This window comes from Gracilinanus agilis, chromosome 6, assembly GCF_016433145.1.
Source record: "Gracilinanus agilis isolate LMUSP501 chromosome 6, AgileGrace, whole genome shotgun sequence".
In the NCBI taxonomy this organism is placed as follows: Eukaryota; Metazoa; Chordata; class Mammalia; order Didelphimorphia; family Didelphidae; genus Gracilinanus; species Gracilinanus agilis.
Genome location: NC_058135.1, coordinates 122,054,946 through 122,079,048, shown reverse-complemented (window position 1 = coordinate 122,079,048; position 24,103 = coordinate 122,054,946). Strand labels below are relative to the sequence as shown.

Sequence of the window (24,103 nt, the reverse complement as noted above, 5' to 3'; positions counted from 1 at the left end):
TTTATTTATGTTCTTAACTGGTTTCTCCAGCTTTTCCCAAACCTTTCATCAAAATGTTGTGTTCCTTAAAGACTAAATCCATTTGTCTTCTTACAGTAAGTCCTCATTATGAACTGTCTAGACCACTGTAATATCTTTTTAACAAGTCTTTCCCATTTGGCTCAAACCAGTTCCTATTAATGGAATAATATCACTTAGTTGTTCCTCAGCCATTCCAGCCTGGAATAGTTCCACTGACCCAGAGACTACGATGAGGCCCTAGCACCAAACCAATTTAAGAGATCTTTTCCTCAATGACCTTACCTATAAAGATCTTACTAGGATCTTTCATTCCTGATACTGTAGCCCAAAAGACCCTTGTGTCCGGCCCTGTAGTTGATATATGTCTTTTATACATGTTATTTATTTCTCCCAATTGGGCAAACTGACCTTACTGGAAGCTTCAAGGGACCTTGAGAGAGACAAGGAGGAAGCATAAACTAGGCAAGACAAGCCACTACTAGCACACCTCAATCATCACCTCTTTTGGATCTCAATGAAGATAGTCCCAGACTTTGAAACCCAAGAACCTTGGAAAGAGTAATCCCTCCCACGCCCACCCCGACCCCCACCAAGAGTCCTGATTCAAGTCAGAGTTCTACAACCATCATTGAATGGAAAAGGTGAAGACTACCTTTCCTGCCACCAGCAATACCAACCAGTGAGCAATTGCTATATCTACACAATTAGACCCTAGAACCCTTGAAAAAGAAACAACATTTTTCATCAAGACCACAAGTTCTGCTTCCAGCCAGCCTTTGCAGCCATTATCCCAGATAGCAATCTCTATTAAGAGCATATGCATCCACAGCTCCTAAAACCTAGAAAAGATTATTCTAGTCATCAAAGTCCTTGACACTATCAAATGGTTTAACATCAGAAAGAGACATGATTTTATCAATGGAAATTATATTTTAAAAGATTCACCTTAATCTGCTTTGCTGTTCTTATAAACTAAGGACTCTGGGGCCTTTCTATCTGACTAGCAGTGGAACCTTCCTTAAAATATAAATTCCATGGGAACAAGAACTGTCTTACTTTGCTTTGTATCCCAAAAGCCTCATCATAATATTTTTGACCTAAGCCCTCCCAAAGCTGTTTTCAATGCCCAGAAAATTCTCTTTCTCTTCCTTCTTCCCTTTAAATGCTAACTCCTACAAGAAGGTTTTCTTGATCTTAGTAGGCAACAATCTCCCTCTCTTGGACCTTGCATAAATAATTTGTTTCTCAATCTTCCAACACACATATTTTATATGTTACACTCATCTATGTCATAATCTGCTACTTGATTATGAATTCTATGGGGATAGACCTCTATCTTTTCTAAATTTGGTATCTCCCTCCAGTGCCTAGCAGTGTTCCATGCACAAAAAAAATAGGTGCTTAATATAACAAGTGAACTAAGTACAATAATACTAATACCACCTCCTTACACAGTTGTAAGTAAAGAAATTTGTCAACTATAAAGCATTAGATAAATATGACCTAATATTCTCCATCCTATTGACAGGAGGTAGAAAGGGGGTTAAATGTAACATGAAAAACACAGGCTATGGGTCTGGAAATCCTTCTGAACAATTCAAATTACTAGTGAGTGGTGCCAAAAACATTTTTGAAGATATTAAAAATCAAAATAGATTATTTGTACACTAATGGTTTGTATACAGTAGTTCAGATTGTTCCAATATACAAGGCAATTGAAAATAGATTCACCCTTTCTTAAAGGAGAAACCTAGTGTAAAAATAAAAAACCCAACAATTAGGGCCAGTGTTGGAATTTGTTTAATTTGATTATGCTTATGTGATAGGTTGGTTTCTTTCTTTCTCTGCCATCCTTTTCAGTGGGCAGAAGGGAGAAAAAAATGACTGCATGATAATTGAAAAGAGATTTAAATCTGCCATTTGACAAGGCATATATAAAAGCAGGTTTATTTAAAACAATTGTACTGAGTAGCATAAGATAGCTTATTGATTTCCAAATGGGGAGAATTTCTAAAATTCTTGAATGCATTGGAAATGGAAAAGAAAATTAAAGAAAATACAATAAAATCATTAAAATTGATGACATTTTTTAAAACAGAATTTGCACTTTTCACAAAATAAAGGTACTATGGCTTACTTAGTTCAGATCAATTACGATCTATACACATTTTCCCCCCTAATGCACTCATCTGGAAATGTCCTTTAAGTCCCCTCAGCAAAAGAAGTGTAGATTTAGACCACTTAATGACTAAGGTCATCAGAATACAATCATTACTCACGACCCCTAATTAACAGATATTATCCTTTATTTTCTAATCTCTAGGTCACAAAATGTACATTAAGAATTCCTGAAATTTGTTAACTTACTATTGCTTGGAAAATGAAAAGCTAACACATATATTGTTACTTTAGAGGTTTGAGGAGAAACCCTAGTGTCTTATTCAAAGCATTCTTTCAAAGAAGAACATTTTAAAAGCTTCCCCATTTGTTTGGTGTATTTTTCCCCCTTTTTATTGTTAAAGACAGACCAAAAATAATGGCTAAGAGTAAGACTTGGTTGACATTTACTTTTATAAATCTAAGTTTTGTATCTGGAGACAAAGATTACAATACATAAACTTCTATAATAGAAAGCAAAAGCCAAATTTAAAATTTATAGCAGAGAAATTTTAAGAAGTATTGTTGAAGCCTGATCTAATTTCAAAATAATCTGAGACCATGTAAAAATTTATTCCTTTTACACAGTTTTCTACTACAAATATATATGACCATTTAGCATTCCAAAAACATGTGAGAGAGAGAGAGAGTGTGTGTGTTAGTTGGAGGAAGGAGGGAGAAACTGAAATAAAAAAGGGGAAAAGAGGAGATTGCAGAAAAGGGATGAAAGAGATAGAAAGAAAAAAGAAGGAAGGTATATAGATAGAGAGAGAATTGGCTTAGCTAGGCTCCCTTGGGATAATAAGCTGAGTTACTAGACCAGAAATGAGGGTCTGAAAGCAACTCTTGATTCTGGTGAAGGCTAAGAGTGCTACTTAAGTGCTTGATGTCTGTCTGAAAAGAGGGGGAGGAGAGGTTTGAGGGTAAAGATGCCAAGTGCATTCCCAGCCAGCAGAGTAAAAAGGAAACATTAATAGTAGCCTCAGGGGAAGCTAAGTACTCTATCCCATGAGCCAGAGGGCAAGTGCAGCTAGAGCAGCAAGTAGCAGCTGGAGGGAAGGGATAAAGAAATAAAGGAACCACAGGAAAATTGGCAGCTTCAGACAAACCGGGCAGACATTGCCCAGTCTTGATACTTAGAGAAATGAAATATTTGGTGTTAAACACACTGCAGGGAAATGTTTTGCTATCTTTTTTGCTGCCCAGTGGGCTAATAATCAAAGTGCAATAAATAGAGATTTATTTTGCAAACTAATTGTAACTATAGATGGATTTAACTTTGAAAACTGAAAAACTGGGCTCATATTGAGTACATGGATAACTCGAAACACTCTAGATATATAACTGCCAGGAGAATTTAAAAGTCAGTAATTTCTTTAACTGCTTACATATTATTCAAAAACATTTAACATTAAGCCAAAAAAGTAAAGTATTTTTTTTCTGAGACTGCACTTAGATACTGTGCTGAATTTGAGTAAAATGATCTTCACTTTAATTCTAGGAAATAAAAATTAAAAGCATGGATATTTTTCTAATCTTCTTTCTACTACATACCAGAAATCTATTGTAATTTGCTTTTCCCACATATTTTTAGAAAACAAAGTCCTTTGGGAATTCTTAAAACATCACCTTTTAACACTTTTCAATCTTAATTTGTTGTAAAAACCAAAGGACAAAGGAGTCAGCAAGTAAGAATTAAATTGTATCATAAATTATTCTTTTCTGTTTATGTTTCCATTGACTTTAATGCACTCAGAAGCAAGCTAAATATCTGTATGAGAAACATATTTCAAATAAATTATATAATAATTAATTTGTTAAAACTTAGAAATACTGAGAATAAGGGCTGCCATTTTATCCTGGAGAGGATATTTTCACTTTGTAATGAGTGATTAGAAGTTTTGTATGAGTTTGGTTTTCCTGAGATCTTATGATTTACACGAAAACCACAAACAGCTCCACGTTAAAAATAAAATTCATCAGATTAAGACACAGAAGTACATTTTGCCACAAATTTGTGCTATTCCTAGTTTTACCTATGAACACTACAGAAACTTGGAACCATTTTTTTCTGGGCAGACAGGCCAGCCTAATAGAAGCAGCAAGGGATTCTAAGGACAAACATATAATAAATTCCACTCCTTTCACCCTCATATAAAAAAAAGTGAAACTATATTGAAACGGGAAGAAAATGATTGGCTATAGATCACAGAATCCCAGAACATTAAAGAAGGAAGGAATCTGCAAGGCAGATTATCTAGTCTATCCTATATATGAGCACGATTCTTCTCTGATACCCAAGAGGTCATTCAGCCTTTGCTTGGAGACTTCCAGGAAAAGGAATCCTCTACCTTATAGTCCATTATAATTTGGGAGGGTTCTAATTCTTTGGAAGTTTTCCCTTACATCAAACTTAAATGTCTCTTGGCTATTTCTATTTACTGCTTTTGACACCCCACCTAGGGTCAAAGCAGAACAAGCCAGCTTTGTTTTACAGCTCTTCTTTGTGACAGCCTTTCACCTATGTGAATGTTCCCTCCCTGCCTTGCCCAAGACTTCTCTTCAAATTAAATATTCATGGAGGCAGCTAGGTGGCATAGCAGATTGAGAGCCAGGACCAGAGATGGGAGGTCATGGGTTCAAATTTGATCTCAGATACTCCCTAGCTGTGTGATCCTGGGCAAGTCACTTAACCCCCATTGCCTAGATCTTACCACCCTTCTGCCTTATTGATTCTAAGATGGAAGGTAAGGGTTTAAAAAATTAAATATTCACAGTTCCTTCAACTGATCCTCATATATAATTTTCTCAGCAATCCTGACTGAAATATTCACAAAATTATCAATTTACTTCTGAAAAAAGATTCCAAATATAGTATAATTAAGCAGAAGTATGGGGGAATTATCACCTCCCTAGTCCTAGACCACTGTGAATTACAGACAGATTTTTCTTTTTTCTTGGCCATAACCCATGTATTAACACAAATGAACACTGTCCAACATCATTCAGATCACCTGCTATTTAGTCACACCTCTGAAATTCTACACATAGTTTACTTCTTGAACCCAAGTATAAAACTTTACATATAATCCTATTAAATTTCTTCTTACTTGATTTGGCCCACTGTTTTAGTCTTTCAAAATCTTTTTTTGGATCTTAACTGTTATGTAACTTATTAGTGTCAGGGGCAGCTAAGTAACACAGTGGATAGAACACCAGGCTTAGAGTCTAGCTCAGACATTTTCTAGCTCTGTGAGCGTGACCAGGTCACTTAACCCCAACTGCCTAGCCTATACTGTTCTCCTATCTAAGAATTGATACTAAGAAGGTAAGGGTTTAAAAACACACACACACATACACACACACACACAACTTATTAGCTGTCCCTTTGTAACCTGGTGCCACCTTTAGAAGTGTTTTATATATGCTTTTGCCCAAAGAAGTAATAAAAATGTAAAAACAGCACAAGGCCAAATAGCAATTCCTAAGGCACTTAGTCATTAGCCACCTTCTGATATGAATGGCGAACATGACATGAATAACGAATATTAATGACTACTATGGGGTTATCTTTTCAGACAGTTTGAAATACATCTGGTTACCTATCATCTAGTCTAGAGCTCTCCAGGGAGCTGAATGTGGAATCATGTGACAGGGGTTCAAATCCTGGTAATGCTCCTTGCTGTCTAGGTACCAATGCAATCTTGGCAAAGCTGCTTCATATTCTTTGGTCTAGACAACCTCTGAGGCCCCTTCCAGCTTTTGTTTTTATTTGTTAGGCTAACAAAATTGAGATTGTTTCATTTTTTCTATTTGTATGCCCAGCACCTAAAACAGTGCCTAGCAGACACAGTAGATGTTTAATAAATACTTGATGATTGTGTGAGGCAGATGACTCTTAAGTTGTGAAACTGGATAACTGGAAGAACTGTGGTATCCATAATCAAAATCAGGAATATAGGGGGAGGGCTTGCTTTTGGGGGAAAGATAATGATGTCGTCTGTTTTGGACATGAGATGTTCACGGGGAATTCCAGTGGAGATACTAAGCACACAGTTGGGGAAGTAAGACTAGAGCTCAGCAGGGACCAGAGCAAGATATATTGGTTTGGGAGTCATCTGCATAGGGATTAATATTGTTCAATCCATGAGAATTAATGAGATAACTGAGGAATAGTGTAGAGAGAAAAAAGGAGCAGACCAAGGACAGTCCTAAAAGGATACAAATTGTCAATTTACAAAGGATACAAAGAATCATCAATGAAATGGGTAGGATGAGAATCATGATAGAACAGGACTGAAAAAATCCAGAGAAAGGAGAGTATCTGAGAAGATGAGGTGATTCAAAGTGTCAAATACCAAAGAGAGGTCAAGAAGGACGAAGACTAGAAAAGGCCCGCTCTCTTAATATGGTATTTTCCAAGACTCTATTGTTGACATTGTTCTCTCCCTACATCTTAGAAAATCTCATTTATTCCCATATCTTCGATAGTCAGTGGAATGCAGATGGCTCTCAAATCTCTGTAACTAGAATCGATTATTCTCCCAAGCTTGAGATTGGCATTTCTAACTATCTCCACTGTAATTCTACCTAGATGACTCACCAGTATCTAAGGCTCAACATAGGTAAAATTACATCAACTAGCATCTAACTTACATGAATCTTTTCCTCACAATTCCAAATAAATGCCATTGTTCTAGGTCAGACCCTCATTATCTCTTATAGGTTCTTGTGATTCTAATTTATTTCCATTCCTGTCTTTCCTAAACAAATCTAGTTGCTGGGTTGTTTTTTTTGGATGGGAGGATCAATTTGTATATAAAACTTACTGACAAGCACGTCTATCAGCAGGGTAATAAATAGGGCAGGGGAGAAGATCACTTAAGTTCACTGTAGTTCAAACATTTGGTTAAAATCCACAATTGTTTGATGAAAGATTATAAATGCTCCTTAGTCCTCTTTTGTTCAGAAATTGACATGATTTTGATAAACTGTAGGTCTGACCATGCCATTGCCCTAATCAATACATTCCAATGGCTCCCTATAACCTATAAAATAAGGAATAAATTCCTCTGTTTGGTAGTAATGGCCTTTCATAACCTGACCTAAACTTACCTTTCCTGTTTTATTACACATCATTTCCCTTCATGCATACTATGGTCCAGTCAAACTGGCCTTCTTACTGTTATTCATTCATAACACCCTGTAGCCCACTTTCACTCATTGGCACTGGCTTTCCTCATACCTAAAATCCTGCCTTACCTCTATTTCTCTAAAATTTTAGCTTCCTTCAAGGCTCAGTTTAAGCATTATTTCCTTCCCAAAATCTGTCCTAGTCATGGATATTTTAGTGCTTTGCTCCCCAAATCACCTTCTATTTGTCTTGTGTTTTACCTATGCAACACACATGCTCTGTCCCCATTCTCTCAGGGTCAGAAAACTATCTTGGCCATTCAGAGTTCTAGGGTAGCCTCAGGGATTGTGGGAATCTCTTTACTCTGCCACTGGTGTTGTTCTGCACATTTGGAGGGCCCAGTTCCATTTAACCACTTAATATCAACTGGCTTTTACAAAAGGATAATTACTTCACAGAGCAAACATACAAACATTTCCCCCAACTCCTTTAGAACTAATGAACACTAAAGCTGCTTTGGTTGTATGTGGAATTATGGGATGCTGGGAAACTGTTAGGACTTTTGAACTCTAACACTGCAGGCATCACAACTTTTCCTATGGAAAGGTCATGTCAGGGGATTGTCTTATTGTTTCACTCATGACTTGTGTAAGCTCCCAGATGAAAACTCTATCTTGGCTACCATTCTCCTCTGTGCATTGTTTCCCTCATTAAAACAGAAGTTACTTGAAGCCAAGCATGGTATCCTTTGGGATTTGTATACCCAATGCTTTAGAACAGTATTGAGCATACATTACGTGCTTTAAAAATGCTATAATTCTCTGACACTCAATCAAAGAAATTTAGATGTGAAAAAAGTAAACATGTAAACTTCTCAAAAAGTCTGCCTAAAATATGTATTATATGCATGTACATGCATGTATGATCCACACATGTACATATATATATATATACAAATATAGGAAAAATTAATAACTACTGCTACTAGCCCCCAAGACAGACTTATTTTAAGATAGTAAATCAAGGTAGCAGGGAAGAAAGGGGAAAGAATTAATAAACAGAAAAATGGTAAAAGCAAAAATTAAATACATTTTCAGTGAGTGATCTGAAGAAGAGAATTTCTAAAATGCTTGAGAAGACAAAAAACAAAGTCTGGGTAAAATAAATAGGTAGAACCTCAATCATGACTTTGGTATAATTGAAGACATTACTTAATGTTAAATAAATAGTGTCCAAGACTAAGTTAATATTTCCTCAAATATGAATATCTATCATCCTGGCAAAGGCCCCAAAATTGTGTGGGATAGCTGTAAAATTTTTAAAGAGTTCTAGTCTCTACTTCTTTAAGATCACAAAATGATTATAAGAACTACTCAATGCTTCCCAGAGTAAACTATCTTGTATGTTTATATTAAAGGAAGTTCCAACATCAATTGGAAGTTTTTTTAAAATTTCTATAATCGCTATAGATTATAGTTTGAAACAAAATTATAAATTTTATATCATATAAAAGATAACATTTATATTCTATAAACTAGAATATTAAACTTCAGTTACATAAAAATTCATAATAGTCCCTACGTTTCTCTTTTTGCAAGGGAACAAAGCAATATTCATATTATTAACCTGGACACCTGGAGGAAATTTGCCAGTTGGTTCAATATTCTTAGGGGGAAGAACCCAACAAATTATATAACACAGCGTCCACTAGCTACCAGCAATGTAAATTGGCATAAACATCATAGATCTCAATTGTTGATTAGTTGTGCCAACATTGGGAGTAAAATGAAAGCAGCCAGTAGTGTGCACTGTGCGTGCGCACGCGCGCACACACACACACACACACACACACATTATAAGAAGGAAAGTTACTTTCTGTTACTGCACCTGCAGTAACAGAACCTTAGAAACAGGGGGGAAATGGCAGGGACTGATTAAACACAGTTTTCCATGTCAACTAGTACACCTGTTACAATGAGGTGTCATACTGAGAAATGGGTCAGTTGAGTTCTTTTGCAGGTGACAATTAGTAAGTGTCTGAGGCCAGATTTGGACTCAGAAAGATAAATCTTCCTAAATCTAGGCCCAGTACACTATCCATGTTCTCAGCCAACACAAACTGATGCAAAATAAAATATTTGGAACCAGAAAAACACTAAATAATATTAAAATAACTTAAATAGAAAAATAATAAAAACCCAAGACTAATCCTTTATAATTTTAATGATCAAGAAGCTTGGCCCCAAAGAATAACTGGAAAAATGAACCTCTTTCCATTCTTTTCAGAAAAGGGAAACTACTGGTGCAGAATTTTGTATATACTGTAAGCCAAGGTTGATGTAGCTGAACTGGCATTTTTATGTTCTGGTGTGTTTTTTTTTTCATTCTTTATTACGACGAATAGCTCTTTCGGATGAAAAGAGTAAACATATATTTAGAAAATCAAAATGATAGAACAAAAAAATAGAACCAATAATTTAAAAAATTCCAAATTGTTTCTTTACTTCTTCTATAGACATACTTCATGTTCAAAAGATGCTAACAGGGATACAGTGATCCCATACAAGCTGGCATTTCTTTAGTGAAGCACAGGGGAAAGGGCAGTAATGCTTTTTAATCCCTTACAAAATATTCTAGAATATAGAACAAGCTCTGAGGAATTTTTCTATGTTGAAAGAAGGGGTGTAAGGAAGAGAGACTTGCTAGAAACGCTCTGGAAGAAATCTAAGCAAAGATATAACTGCCAAGTGAATTCAGGTGATTATAGAGAACTCAGGTTCAACCTGAAACTGAGGGTTATACCTGAACCCAGCTATAAATCTTTATCCTCCCAAGGCTGGCCTAAGAGAGGTAATAAATAAAGTGATATGAGAATTGCTTGGAAGAGAAAGCACTCTACTGACTCTGGGGGTGGGTTGAGCAAAGGAAAAGATTTGGAAAGGCTTTCTAGAGAAATATATTTGAACCCTTAAACATTTTAATAAGTCAGAAAGGTATACCAAATAGAGAGGACCATGTGGACAAATGCAAGACAATAGAAGAGCAGGAAATCAAGCCATAGAGGATGGTATAACTTGCAAAATTTGTACTTGTAGGAAGTACAATAATATAAGATTAGAATTACATATATTATACAACATATTTGCATGTTTCTGATTTATCCACATTCTTTATGCCCTCAATTCATCCATTAATAAACATATTTCTCAGGTACATGATTTAGACATAAAGGATGATGCCATAAGCAAATTAGAGGAGCATTGAATAATTTACCTGTTAGTCAATGGATAAAGGAAGAATTTAAGACCAAACAAAAAGGAGAGCACTATGACAGGTAAAATAGATAACTTTGATTACATTAAATTAAAAAGGTTTTGTACAAACAAAACCAATATGATGGCCAAGATTAGAAGGAAAGCAGAATTAAAAATAAAAAAAAAAAGAAGGAAAGCAGAAAACTGAAGGAAAAAAAGTTTTTACAAGCATCCTTAATAAAGTTCTCATCTCTCAAATATATAGAGAACTGAGTCAAATGTATAAGAATATGAGTTGTTCCTCAATTGATAAATAGTTAAAGGATATGAATAAGAAGTTTCCAGATAAAGAAACGGAAACCATCTATATTCATATGAAAAATGCTATGCTCAGAAATACAATGGTCCAAAGAAAATTCTGAAAGGCCTATGATGAAAAATCCTATCCACCTTCAGAGAAAGAACTGATGGAACCTGAATGTAGATTGAAGCATACCTTTTTTTAAACTTTATTTTATTTTTAATTTTAAATCTGTTTTCTTTCCAAACATGATAAATATGAAAATGTTTAACATAACTGCACATGTATTAACTACACAAATTGCTTGCCTTCTCAATGAGGAGAGAGAAGAAAGTAAGGAAGAATTTGGAACTAAAGATTATTTAAAAAACAGATTAAAATTGTTTTATAAACAAATTGAAAAAAAAAATAAAATTTATACACACATTTTTTCTAACCATGTACATAGATAACTCTTAGACTAAAGGAAGTGAAGGAAAGATCTAGGCTTCAATATTTAGTACTCAAGAAGAACAAGGGAAAATTTTAGCTTATATTTCAGATCTATTACACACATATGAGTGTATGGTTGAAATTACCAAGAGCTGAAATTTTGCTTCATTACATAATAATTTTACATGAAAGTGTGAGGGTTTTTCTTCCCCTTTTTTATACATATGAGGTGTGTGTGTGTGTGTGTGTGTGTGTGTGTGTGTGTGACAGAGAGACAGACAGAGAGACAGAGACAGAGAAAGACAGAGAAAGACAGAGAGAGAGAGAGAGAGAGAGAGAGAGAGAGAGAGAGAGAGAGAGAACACATTGCTTAACCAGAGTTCAGACTCATAACCTTAACCATCTAGTTCCAGGATGAAGAAAAATTTCTAAAACTATGCATTCCACAGGAGGGATAAAGATACTGTTAGGCCTTCATCTAAATAACTGCATAAAATAAAGCATCAGATTATTAATAGGGCCCTGATATTGTAAAAGAGGTTATGAGATGTAACTAAGAAAGGCCAATAGGAAAAATATAAAAATGAAGAACAATCAACACATCCCAAAGGCTCTAAAAGGCATCATTACATTATAAGAGAATATGATTACTGAAACTGTATAATTTAGAATGATAATACTGATAGGCTCTTTACTAGTGATTTCACTGGCATAAACAACTCTTGGCATAATGAAACTGTACCAAGGTTGGATAATAGCTTATCTTCAACTTATACTATTTATGCTGACAGGTAAATAACTTGCCTGGGGTCTGGAAGATAGGTGGGCTTGAACCCAGGTAATTCTAGCTCTGACAGTAGCTCTCTATCTACCACATTATATTGTTCTCTGACAATGAATTATCAACAAAATGTTATATTATATCAGTTATCCTTTGTTTAAAGCATATGTAATTTTTAAAGATATGTACAATTCATAACATGCTGTGAGTTTTTAATAAATGTTTGTTGATCAACTGATTTTATATAAATGATATTATTTTATATGTAATTATACAATATATACATTTTATATACAAGTACACAAAGTACATTATTTTATATACAAAGGTTAAATTAAAGCAAAATAAAAAAAGATCAATACTTAGGTGGGATATTTAAAATATTCAGATATTTAACCTTCAGCTATCTAAAAATTCACTAATGTAGAATATCTTGATCCCTGACAATGTTGGATAAATTAGGATACTGTACTGAGCTTTGAGCATTTGTTTTAGATAAAATACTGAATAAAATTAATGATGAGAAGTATGGGTACCATGTTTATTTTTATATTAGAAAGGAAGAAATGGGTGAGATGAATTAACATCCAATACATTTCCTAAAATGATGAGATTATCACTCGCTATGTGCACATGTCCAAATAATATTATCATCAACATTTTATAAGAGAGAAAAAGACAAAGGCCATTATCCTATAAGAGAATTTTTTTTAGTTGCTGAGAGAATAATATAATGCTCATATGATTAGAAACATGAATGCGGCAAAACACTTCACACAAATACATGTCTAAATAACTGGAAAAATTAAATATTCATGGTTAGGCTGAGTCGAATATCATAAAAACGAAAAATTATCTGTATGTATTAAGTTATTTAATATCATACCAAGCTACCAAAGAATTATTTTATAGAGTTAGAAAAAAACATGAAATTCATTTAGAGGAACAAAAGGTCAAGCTCTAGAGGAAAATAATGAAACAGGTGGGGAGGAATGGGGTTTAGCAGAACCAGATCTCAAATTCTATTACAAAGCAGTAATCATTTAACAACACTTAACAGTAATCTGGTTAATGAATAGAGAAGCTGAGAGTGAAAAAGATTAGGTATGCAAAATACAGAAGAAAACAATCATAGTAATCAAATGTTTGATAAATCCAAAGACTCAAGGTTCTAGCATAAGAAATCAAGAAAAGCTGCTGGGAAACTGGAAAGTAGTCTGGCAGAAATTAGGAACAGATCAACATCTCAGACCATATATAAAGAAAGATAAACTCCAAATGGATGCTCAAATAAAAAGGGTGATAGTATAAACAAATTAGGAAAGCAAAAATGATCTATGGATAAAGAAAGAGTTCTTGACCAATGGATCAGAGAAAATAAAAGATAACTTCAATTCAATAAAAATTTTTTTATTTTTATTTTTATTTATTTATTTTTTAAAAACCCTTACCTTCCCTCTTGGAGTCAATACTGTGTATTGGCTCCAAGGCAGAAGAGTGGTAAGGGTAGGCAATGGGGGTCAAGTGACTTGCCCAGGGTCACACAGCTGGGAAGTGCCTGAGGCTAGATTTGAACCTAGGACCTCCCTCCCCTCTCTAGGCCTGGTTCTCAACGCACTGAGCTACCCAGCTGCCCCTTCAATAAAATTTTAAATGTTTTGCATTAACAAAACCAATTGAATTAAAAGGGCAATTGAGGTATTTTTTTGTAACGAGTTTCTCTTGAAAAGGTGTCATATCCAAAATATACAGAACTAATTAGAATAAGAGACACTCTACACCTGATAAATGATCAGAAGACCTCAACAAGTAGTTTCCAGAGAAAAGCTTTAAAAATTATCCCAAAAAAGACTGATATTTTTAATTCATTAGTATGTGCATAGAGGAAGTATAAAGGGCATAAGCTTTTAGTCAAAAGTGAAACTATGAAGAAGTAATGGCATAACAACATTTAATTAAGCTGAAATTAACTCTCAATTAAAATTTATATTGGGGGAGGATGAAACAGAGGAAGGGGTTTAGAGAAAAAGCTCAACTTGAAGGAGAAACAGACTCACAAAAACTGAAATTAATTATCAAGGACAAAATTTAAAAAAAAATCAAACCAGTGGATATTTATAACGCATCCACTAGGTTCAAGACGTTTTACTACTTAATAGGGATTTACACATCTTAGAAGCCTTAAGCTTCGTTCAAAGCTCAACTCAAATGACTCTTATATTAAGTATATGCTAATACACTCAGGTGATAGGGCCTCCTCTTTGAAATTACCTTATGTTTATTTGGTATATATTTTACATATGTTCATAAGTGCATATGTATTTCCCCCAGAAGGATGGAAATTCATCCAGGGCTGGACCTGTTTCACTTTGTCTTTGTTCCTCTATCACCTAGCATAGTACTGGCATATAATGAACATTTAATAGACTATTGTTTGACTGTTAGAAAGATAAATAAGATAAGGTTTCTGAAATCATAAGACAATTTTAAAAAGTATACCTAGTTTCTATCACTTTTATGCCTCATCAGAAAAGAGGCTCACAAGTCACATAGCTTATAACATAAGGTGAAAGATAGCTAAAAGCCAAAAAGGAACAATGTAGAATACTTGGATTAAGCAAAAACTTTCATATATACATTTCGACACACAAAAGCCAAAAGGCAAGCAGTTTCTCACCACATGTAATTTTATTTGATCAAGTTTATAAAATGGGAACAAAAGCCACATTCAAATTTAGTTTCTTGGGTTTTGTTACATTGTCACAAGCTAATTATTATCATACTTTCATATCCTTTTTTATTTTTAACAGAGTAACTGTATTGTTCAGCATAAAGCATTTATATATATCTCTGGATTTCTTAAAGAAAATAACATATCCAGATGTATTCCAAACAAGTTAAATTTGTGGCTTTAAGTGCTGCCAGTGGTTTGATGTATTAGCATCTTATTCCTCAAAAAATACAAAAACCATTTTCAATTATCTTTCACATAGTAAACTCACTTGCTCATAGTGCTTCCCTTTCATGTATATGATTTCAGCTTTTAGGAAAATCCTTTATGCTAAGAAATGCTTTATATATGTCAAACTAAATATTTAGGGAAAAGTTTCTAAAACAAAACATTTTAAATGGATATTTTGACAATACATACTAATTTATTAACATATTTAGGTTTTATTAAAGGACTTGCCCATTTGAAGACTTCATTATCACTCTAGGTCTCTCCCACAATCCTATTGCTAAACTTGTGACAACCTAATTTCCACTTTCCCCCGACTTTTCTAAACCACAGATCTAACACAGTCATCTACCTACTCAATAAATTCCATTGGCTCCCTATTACTTCCAGGTTAAAATATAAACTCCTCTGGCATTTGAAACTCTTTATTACTAGAACCCTCATGACATTTCCAAGCTTCTTAATATCTTACTTCATTCTTCCTACATTCTAGCTGGCTCCTGTAGACAACACTCCATTATCCCTTTTCTATGCCTTTTCATGAGCTTTCCCCCAGTCTGAAATGTTCACCATTTTTATTTTCCTTAATTTCCTTTATGTCTCAGCTCAAATTCCACCTTTTAGGGGATACCTTTCCTGATTATTCTAGCATTAGGACATTTCTATCAGAGGTCTTCCTTCCTTCTTTCCTTCCTTCCTTCCTTCTCTGTCTCTTTCTTCCCTCCTCTTCATCCCCCATACAATGCAAAGTATGTAACTATACACTCACAGATTACTTAACTAGTTATTTACATGTTTAATAAGCCCCTTAATATGATCTCCTTGGGCTAGAGACTCTTTTTTTCTTTTCTTTATATCCTCAGGGCCTTAGTATATAACTATAGAATTGTAGCAACATGTAACTAGCCTTCTAATTGAGAGGGCTCTTTCTTATCCTAAACAGGGATAAGTACAGTTCAAAACTAAAGGGATGTCATAAAACTGAGGAACTCAATAAGCTGTGGTATGTGAATGTGATACAGAACTACTGTGGTTAAATAAATGAAGGAATGTGATTCAAAAAGATATGGAAAGATATATTCAAAGAATAATTTTACAATAATAATAATATTACAAAAATAAAAAAATATTGTGCATTTTAAAAAAGATGAAGAAGGAAATGGGCAAATCCTGAATAATTTGAACAATAACAATATTGTAAAAATAAGCCATTTTAAAAACTGTAAGAACTATGATTGATATAATGACCATTCATAATGCCAGAGGACTGATGATGAAATATGCTATCCATTATTGAGAGAAGAAGGACTTAGGTTGCATAATTATATACATATATTCATTTTTATAAGTCATGGACTATGCTATTTGTTAAAAGAAATTTGTTTTCCTTTTCTTTTAATGGACTGGAGGAAAAGAGACTTCTATACTTTTTTTTAAAAACATAAAAGTGAGAGCATATTATGGATGTGAAATACACATGCACATTCAAATAAGGTCACTGTACTCAATTGTTTTTCTTTGTTACAAGAGACCTCTTATGGAATCTGAGTAATCTATAAATGTTTGTGATGTAAAAACAAAAACACATAAATGAAACTTTGAAAAAAAAGGTCCTTGGAGAAAGTGAATTACTTGTTCACCTAAATTCTATAGTGAATTCCTACAGTACTGAGATATGTGGGACTTACTGTTTTTAATCGTTCTGTGACCAGGAAGATACCATACCATGCTTCTAGGCCTTCAAGGGAAGATAATGGTTTTTTTTTTTTCCTACCTCTTCCCTCTACCCCCTAATTCAAGAAACTGAGGGAAGTATTAGACCAACCAAAGCTGAGTTAGGAATAAGTCTGGATGGCAAGAAATTTAAGAAAGTTAGAAACTGAAATCTCCAGATCTGAGACAAATGAGTAAGGCTGGATGAAGAAAGGAAGGATACTTTAAAGAAGAGGACAGCACTGGAATTGTTCCTGGCCAATGTATTCTACTTATGGGAATCATCAGTGGACAAGGGTAATCTGATAGTACTTCTACAATTTTCAGATGCTACACTGAATTCTCAGACTATTATTTAAGCTTTAAGAAAGGGCAGAAAAGGAGAAAGAAATTTAAAAAATAGGAAGGATATCAAAAAGGAATCACATGTGTATGCTATGTATATTTCATCTCTGTCCCAAAAGTCTTTGGTTTCTTTTCCCCCACCCTTACCCTGTTTTTCCTTTAAATTAAGTGGATTTTCAGAATCAGTATGAGAGCTAAAGAGATAGAAGAAGGGAGGAAAATATCTTTAGATCCTTAGCTGGAAAGAAGTAAAGGAAAAAGTAGTACTAATGAGTTGAGTGGACATTATAAACAAAACATTACAAACATTTTAAAACATTATAAACAGATATTCTGAATTTTTTGAGAAACATCAATGCATTAAAAAATTTTCTTGAGCAAAAGATCAAGGTCACATGGTTACTGGCAATGGAAAAAAGAAAACTCAAACCCAGGTCCTCTGACTTGAAATTCAATTGTATTTTTGTCATCACAGCATGCTACTGTATATAAGTGGTATGTCACGGAAAAATGGATTTTCCCAAGATCTAATTCTTTCTCCCAAAATACACAGACACACATAGACACACACACACCTCTACATATGTATCCATTTTCACCCAAATGAATATGATCTCTACTCCCAGTGTATGATTTTAGAATTTTACAAATTTCTTAATGAAAGGCTAAAAATGTCTGTCTGCATTATTGACAAAGGACTTTAGTAAATACATCAATACTTTGATGAGGAAAAAAAAAGGGAATGCGTCAATTTTACCTATTTATTTGCAAGTTTTATAGATGGAAAAATGCCAAGTATATTTTGCTTCATTTTTAAATTTATAATTTCTCCATGATTCAGTTTCTAATACCAAGTGGAAAAGACTAAAGAAAAGTGGAGGAAGGGAAAATATTATGAAGAGGGTTATAATAAGACCAGCAACATAAGTACAATTTTCAAAGAGAGAGAGCTTCCTTTGGCCAGTTTCTTATTGCCTCTTTCCTTGAGAAAATTTCTATGGTTACCATATGGGGAACTGGAGGATAAGAGAAGAAAAAAAGTCTAAAGACCAATTCATTAGGAACACTTCTCATATTGTATTATGATGGTTACATTGGGATTTTGACTAAATAAGAGTTATAAAAAGTGGTCACTGATTATTATCCCTTAAGTCAGGAAAAGTATTAGCAACTTTTAACAATTTTGTTTAATTGGAATATTAGTAAAAAGAGGGAAATGTGGAGGGGAAAGAGGTAAGGAGACTGCCTAGCCTACCCTAAAAGCTGATCCTGTGAAATGAAGCTCACTCCCCAACAGAGTTCCAATCTTCACATGGGAATCCTAGTCACTCACCAGCAAGCTGGGCAGGATCCAGATAAGGTCCCAATGCTGAAAAACCCTCATGAGTTAAGCTCACAAGGCAGCAGTGAACCCAAAAAGAAAGTCCCTGACTCCAAGAAGCTTCAAAGCCAAAAGGCCCAACGCCCCAAGTTGAAGTCAAAGTCCAGAAGCCCCAAAGAGCTATCCTCCAAAGAAGAAGTCCAAAGGAGAAGATCCAAAGAGCAGAGACTCCAAATAAGAACTCCAAAGAAGACTCAAGGAGAAGTTCCTTGGACAGAAAGTTCAGGACTTTTTATAATAATCTTTTCCCATGTCACTTCCTGTTCCTTCCCCACTTTATGGGAACCAATTGTAGTCTTTCAATTTGGGGGGGGGGGTAGAAGAGGAGAAGATTGCCTTCTGCAGTTGCCACCCACTCCAGCAAATGACTTGTGAACTCTCATACTTAGTGACTGGTAAGGTATTAAGTAGGGGTACTTAAGTTTTTTATTGATTAACTTAAAAGTTGCTGATTGATAAACAAAGAGAGGTTGATTCACTCTTCACAATATGGTACTCCCCATACCATCCATACAACATCTACTACAGATCAAAACACACAGACATACAAATCTATTCAAGCCATGTATAAACAAAGACTTTTAGGGAAATCACCTCTATAAAGAGTAAGTACATTCATAAATACAGTCTCAAGCTGTTTAATTAGCATGTTCCAAGTTTAGAGAATTAAATCATCTCTTCTGTACTTTATCTATTTCAATCTCTTTTAATCATTGGACCGTTAGGCCATTAGGTTCACTGTCCTTCCTTATAAAACCACTTTATTTTTTTACCTTCCAGTCTAAAATCAAGTTATTAACTTTAGTTCTTTTTTCATCCTTAGAGGAAGCATAGTCTTCTCTCCAGATTTCAAGCCAAAACTATTTACCCTGTAACCACTTAAACCATAATTCAGTTGTTAACTGCTAGATTATGCCAAAAAAATATTGTCTAAAACACTAAGAAATACTGTCCTCCAATAATCTCTGTTCTGGACAAACAAAATTTTGATTGGCACTCTGTGATCCAATCTTGATCAACTCAGCCTATAACCTGTCAGCTTTCTCCCTCATCTTTTCCCCTTCTAACCTACTATCTTTCTTCACAACTTTGATTTCTGGAATCATCTAAATAAAATGAATTTTTAGAGAAGGTTCTAAAGAAGGAGTTCTTAAACTTTTCTTTTTTTTTTTTTTAAAACCTCTAACTTCCATCTTAGAATCAATACTGTATATTGGTTCCAAGGTAGAAGGAAGGGAGGGAGGAAGGGAGAGGGAGGGAGAAAGAGAAAGGGAGGAAGAGAGGGAGGAAGAGAGGGAGGAAGGGAGGAAGGAAAGAAGGGAGGAAGTGAGGAAGGAAGGAAGGAAGGGAGGAAGTGAGGAAGGAAGGAAGGAAGGGAGGGAGGGAGGGAGGGAGGGAGAGAGGGAGGGAGGGAGGGAGGAAGGAAGGAAGGAAGAAAGGAAGGGAGGGGAGGGAGGGAGGAAGAAAGAAAACAATATATGGTGATCCTATATTAAGAGTGGTAGATTAAGGAATATTGCATTATTTTAAAAATAAAGTCATGTTGCTCATTTATTTTTCTCTATAGTATCTGGAATCAAAGATCTCCAATATTATTTGATATGTGAGAATAAGACCAGTACTTAGAACCCAGGTAAAATAGAAGTTCATATTAAATTTCTTTTTTATCCTAAATACCCAGAACAAAAAGGATAGGGAAAGAAAAATTACATCTCTTAGTTTTTACTTTCAAGACATGCTGGCTATTTGTATCTGGGTGAGAGTTTGGTTCAAATCCCAATATTGTATTTCTTTCAAAATGGAAATGTTTAAATAAGTTCTAGCAAAATTCTGCCCCCTCCCCCATGATCGTATCAGCTCTTTAAACATAGTTACTCTCCTTTAGTAAATACAAGCAGAATAAGTGCTCCCAACACAGTATCAATCAAAACATTCATGTGTCCTTAAAAATTATTCTATCTTCTTGAATTAATATTTGTGCTCCACAGTATTTTAAAATGATGAGCTGTGTATCAATTTAAAATAACTACGTCCATTAATTAATGCTCTGATCTCCTGCTACTAACCTGGTACTGTACAATCTGTTATTTTTCACTGTCCTATATATCATCTGTTCCTAGTGCTGGTCTGTTCCAGGAAGACAGACAGCTGCAACACTATATCCCTGTTCAACCTGAGGACCATCTGACTTTAATTGTAGCACACAGCTTGATGTGGCTCTGGTTATGAGAAGCCAAAGTATCGCACTGTAATAATCTGGAAAAGCAGAAACCTGCCAACAGAGGGCTGAAAACAGGGACTTGGGCTGTCTGGTTGCCTGACGGGTTGCAGGAAATATGATTAATGAGCAAGGTATAATGATATCAGGAACCCGATTAGCACCACAAAAAGGTCACAGATCAAAGTAGTATGCATTTCATGAGCTACAATCATTGCATAAAATCTGTAGACTTGAAGAGGAAAACCAAAAAAGGGGAAAATACCTCATGTGATAACATGCTAACAGATTAAAAAATACGATACTAATCATTTAGTCCTATGAGGTTAAAAGGAAAAGATAAAATGAATCAACTGGAATTGTATGTACTACAGCAAAGCTTTGTTCATCATGTTTTTGAGCCTTTGAAATTTCTTCACAAAATCAACAAGGTAATATTGGTTTTTTTCATGCTCCAAATCAGAGACAAAAGATGACTAGTGTGTAAATTCATATAGTTTAAAAAGGAAAGACTTTTTGCACTTGACTTGCTACTGAATTCTAATGTCATTACATTATAGAAAAAATAAATATTCATAGAACAAACCATAACATCTGTGAAACTGGTAGAAGGACTCAAAATAAAAATTTAGTACCTTCAAATTTTAAAAAATGACAAAATTTTAAAGTATTTTATGATTGTAGAATACTACAAAATAGATAATTTCATAAAAGCTTGATCTGCTTTGGTTGGTAAGTTACCACTTTCTAATATCCCACACTAGTTCTCCATTTTCAGGAGAGAATGGCATAAAGATGGGAGGGGGAGGACCAGCTTACCAGATGAACTACTAAATCCTTCAAGTTGTCAAATTAAAACACTGATAAGAGATGAAATCTTTAAAACATGACTATCAGGCAAGGTTCATTGTAAAGCCAAAAGGAACACTTTACTACAACACACTCCCCCCAGACCCCCCGCCCCCAGCATGTTTAGTAACACTACATATGCTTACATGATTTAAAGAGAGTTGGTTCTCTTCAGGCTTCAAATTACCTTTGAACTCCATGTTTCATTAATTACATGGTTCTGATCACAATTATTAATTTTTCTTAAAGAGCTCTTTCAAGGGAGAAAGTAGAGAAGAATGCAAACAACTAGCCGAGTCAACTCTCCTTTCTCCATTCTTCTTTCCCTAATACATTTCAAATACAGAACGTATTACCCATTGCAGAGTCACATTTTGGAAACTAAGTTTAAATACCAATGATATAATAAGCATCTTTTGAAATACTTGGTAGAAGCTGCAATGCTAAATATGTTACACAGTACAGTTTTATGAACAGCAAGATCAGAATAGTGGGTAGGGGAGGGAAAATAAGAGAGTTCATGAGATGGGAGAAAGGATGTACTTTAAAAATTAAAAGTATTATTTGGAAAGCTAAATTTCAATATTTTGTTATGCAACAACAGACTCAAAACAACATAGCTAGTGTAAGACCACACTAAGAGTAAGATAACAGAAAAGAAAATTTAAGAAAAATTGCAATCATTAATACAAGGAATAAAAGCCTAGTTTATTGCTTCAAAAGGTCTTTTAAAAGTTTAAAAGGACACTAGGTAAGATATTCTTTCTTAAGGATGAAACAAATGCTAAATAACTAGACTGGATATAAATTCACCATATACTATCTAAAGAATTGTAATGAGTTGTATTGTGACTTTTCAAAAGTCCACATATTCTATATATTACAAAAATATTTGTTTTAAAGAACAAAATGTAGGAGATAATTTGAAACAATGTTTCCTATACTTTACAAAGATAATAATAACTAGATTTCTGAAGAAAAGTAAAACTTTATTTTCAGAAGGACATATTTAAATTGCAATAGCACATAATTCCAGGGGTATGCATGACTCAATTATCTTTTATATGAAAACAATAAGTTATTATTATAAGCAAAGTAGAGAGTCAAGAAATGCTCTGTCACTTAGTTATCTATAGCAAATTCAGCTTTGTCCAAGATGACCTGTCTCAGAGAGATAAAGCCATGATTACTATCTTACCAATCTGTTTATGCGAACAAATTCTTCTGAGCTTTTAGCCCATGGTGGAAGTTCAACATCAGATACCACTGTCCCATCATCCATCACTCCAAGATTATAATTATTGAAGTTGACAAACATCTCAGGAAGATAATAAAATTCAGGGATCAACTCCTACATAAAAAAAAAAGACAATGTCTTGTTATAAACTATAGAATACTGAATAACTAATCACACAAACAAGTGATAATGCCTTATTGTGGAAGAAGAAATGGTGGAATGAATAAATTAAACACAAGTGGAAAATATTTTTCTTTCTTCTCATCTATCCAGAAAAGAAAGTCCTATCTAATCTTGTCCAAACTTGAACAATCACTCATAGGATGGCAAAAGACTTCACAATTTGCAGCATGATTTCAAATGCAAATACATGAGTAACTTTAAAAGTATGATTTAAAAAAATATATATAAGCTTTGGTATTTATAAGACTATACTATACTGTATATTATTAATAAAGTCTTAAGATTTTCAAAGGAAGTAAAAGAATTCCCTCTCCATAATATACAATAAGAATTTCTAAAACATTCATTTATGCTAAAATTATATTATTTGCATGTTTTTAATTTTTCTTAAACTGTAAATATTCAAGTTCAATTTTAAGAAATTTTTAGCAAAACTTACAAACTAAAAAAAAGGAGAGAATAGGTAGAATTTGGTCACTTTAAAAATCAATATATTAAATTAGGAAGTGAATTTCATAGAAGTTGCTAGAATAAAACTGTATTTTCCTCCTACCAAGTACAACATACAAGTCACTTAAGAAGCAGAAAAATGCTGACTCTGGCTTATAAGTTCAGTAAGTCCAACCATGTCAGAGGCCCAGTAGATCAGACTGAAAATCCAGTCTTGACATGGGTCAGTGGATCAGTGGTCTCTCAGATACCCCCTCAGGGCTAGCTATGGCAAGAGCAGCTTTCAAAACAGGGGAGTAAAATAGGAAGGTCATCCAATTGTGGACAAGGTCAGTGTACACTAGCCAGAGCAAAGACAGGAAAGATCAAGCAGGAATTAAGCTATTATTACCTCCATCATCCATATGAAATTTGGCCTGACTTTGAATTGTGCATCTTTTGTTTATAATCACCTAATTAACAAAGTAGGGTAAAAATGAGCTTATCAACCAAATGCCTGACAAGTACCTGGTGAGAAGAGGCTGGAAACTACTTAAAAGTAGACAAATGAAGGAGAGGGGAAACAGAGGACTTTTACAAGTTAAAAGACATATTACATTAGGGAGATGTCACACCAAAGTTTTGGGGTTTTGAGTTATCTTAGAAAGTGTAACTGGCTTGGTATAGAAAGAAAAAGAAAAATATATTT

At 34.3% G+C, this 24,103-nt stretch overlaps 1 protein-coding gene across 4 annotated transcripts in view; it reads right to left on the bottom strand.

Moving 5' to 3' along the window:
• LRBA (LPS responsive beige-like anchor protein) overlaps positions 1–24,103 on the bottom strand; it is a 686,065-nt gene that overhangs the window by 122,736 nt on the left and 539,226 nt on the right. For all 4 annotated transcript variants that reach the window (XM_044680734.1, XM_044680732.1, XM_044680733.1 and 1 more), the window contains exon 46: positions 22,744–22,896. In XM_044680734.1, coding sequence (XP_044536669.1) covers positions 22,744–22,896 — 153 coding nt within the window. The remainder of the gene's footprint in view (positions 1–22,743; positions 22,897–24,103) is intronic.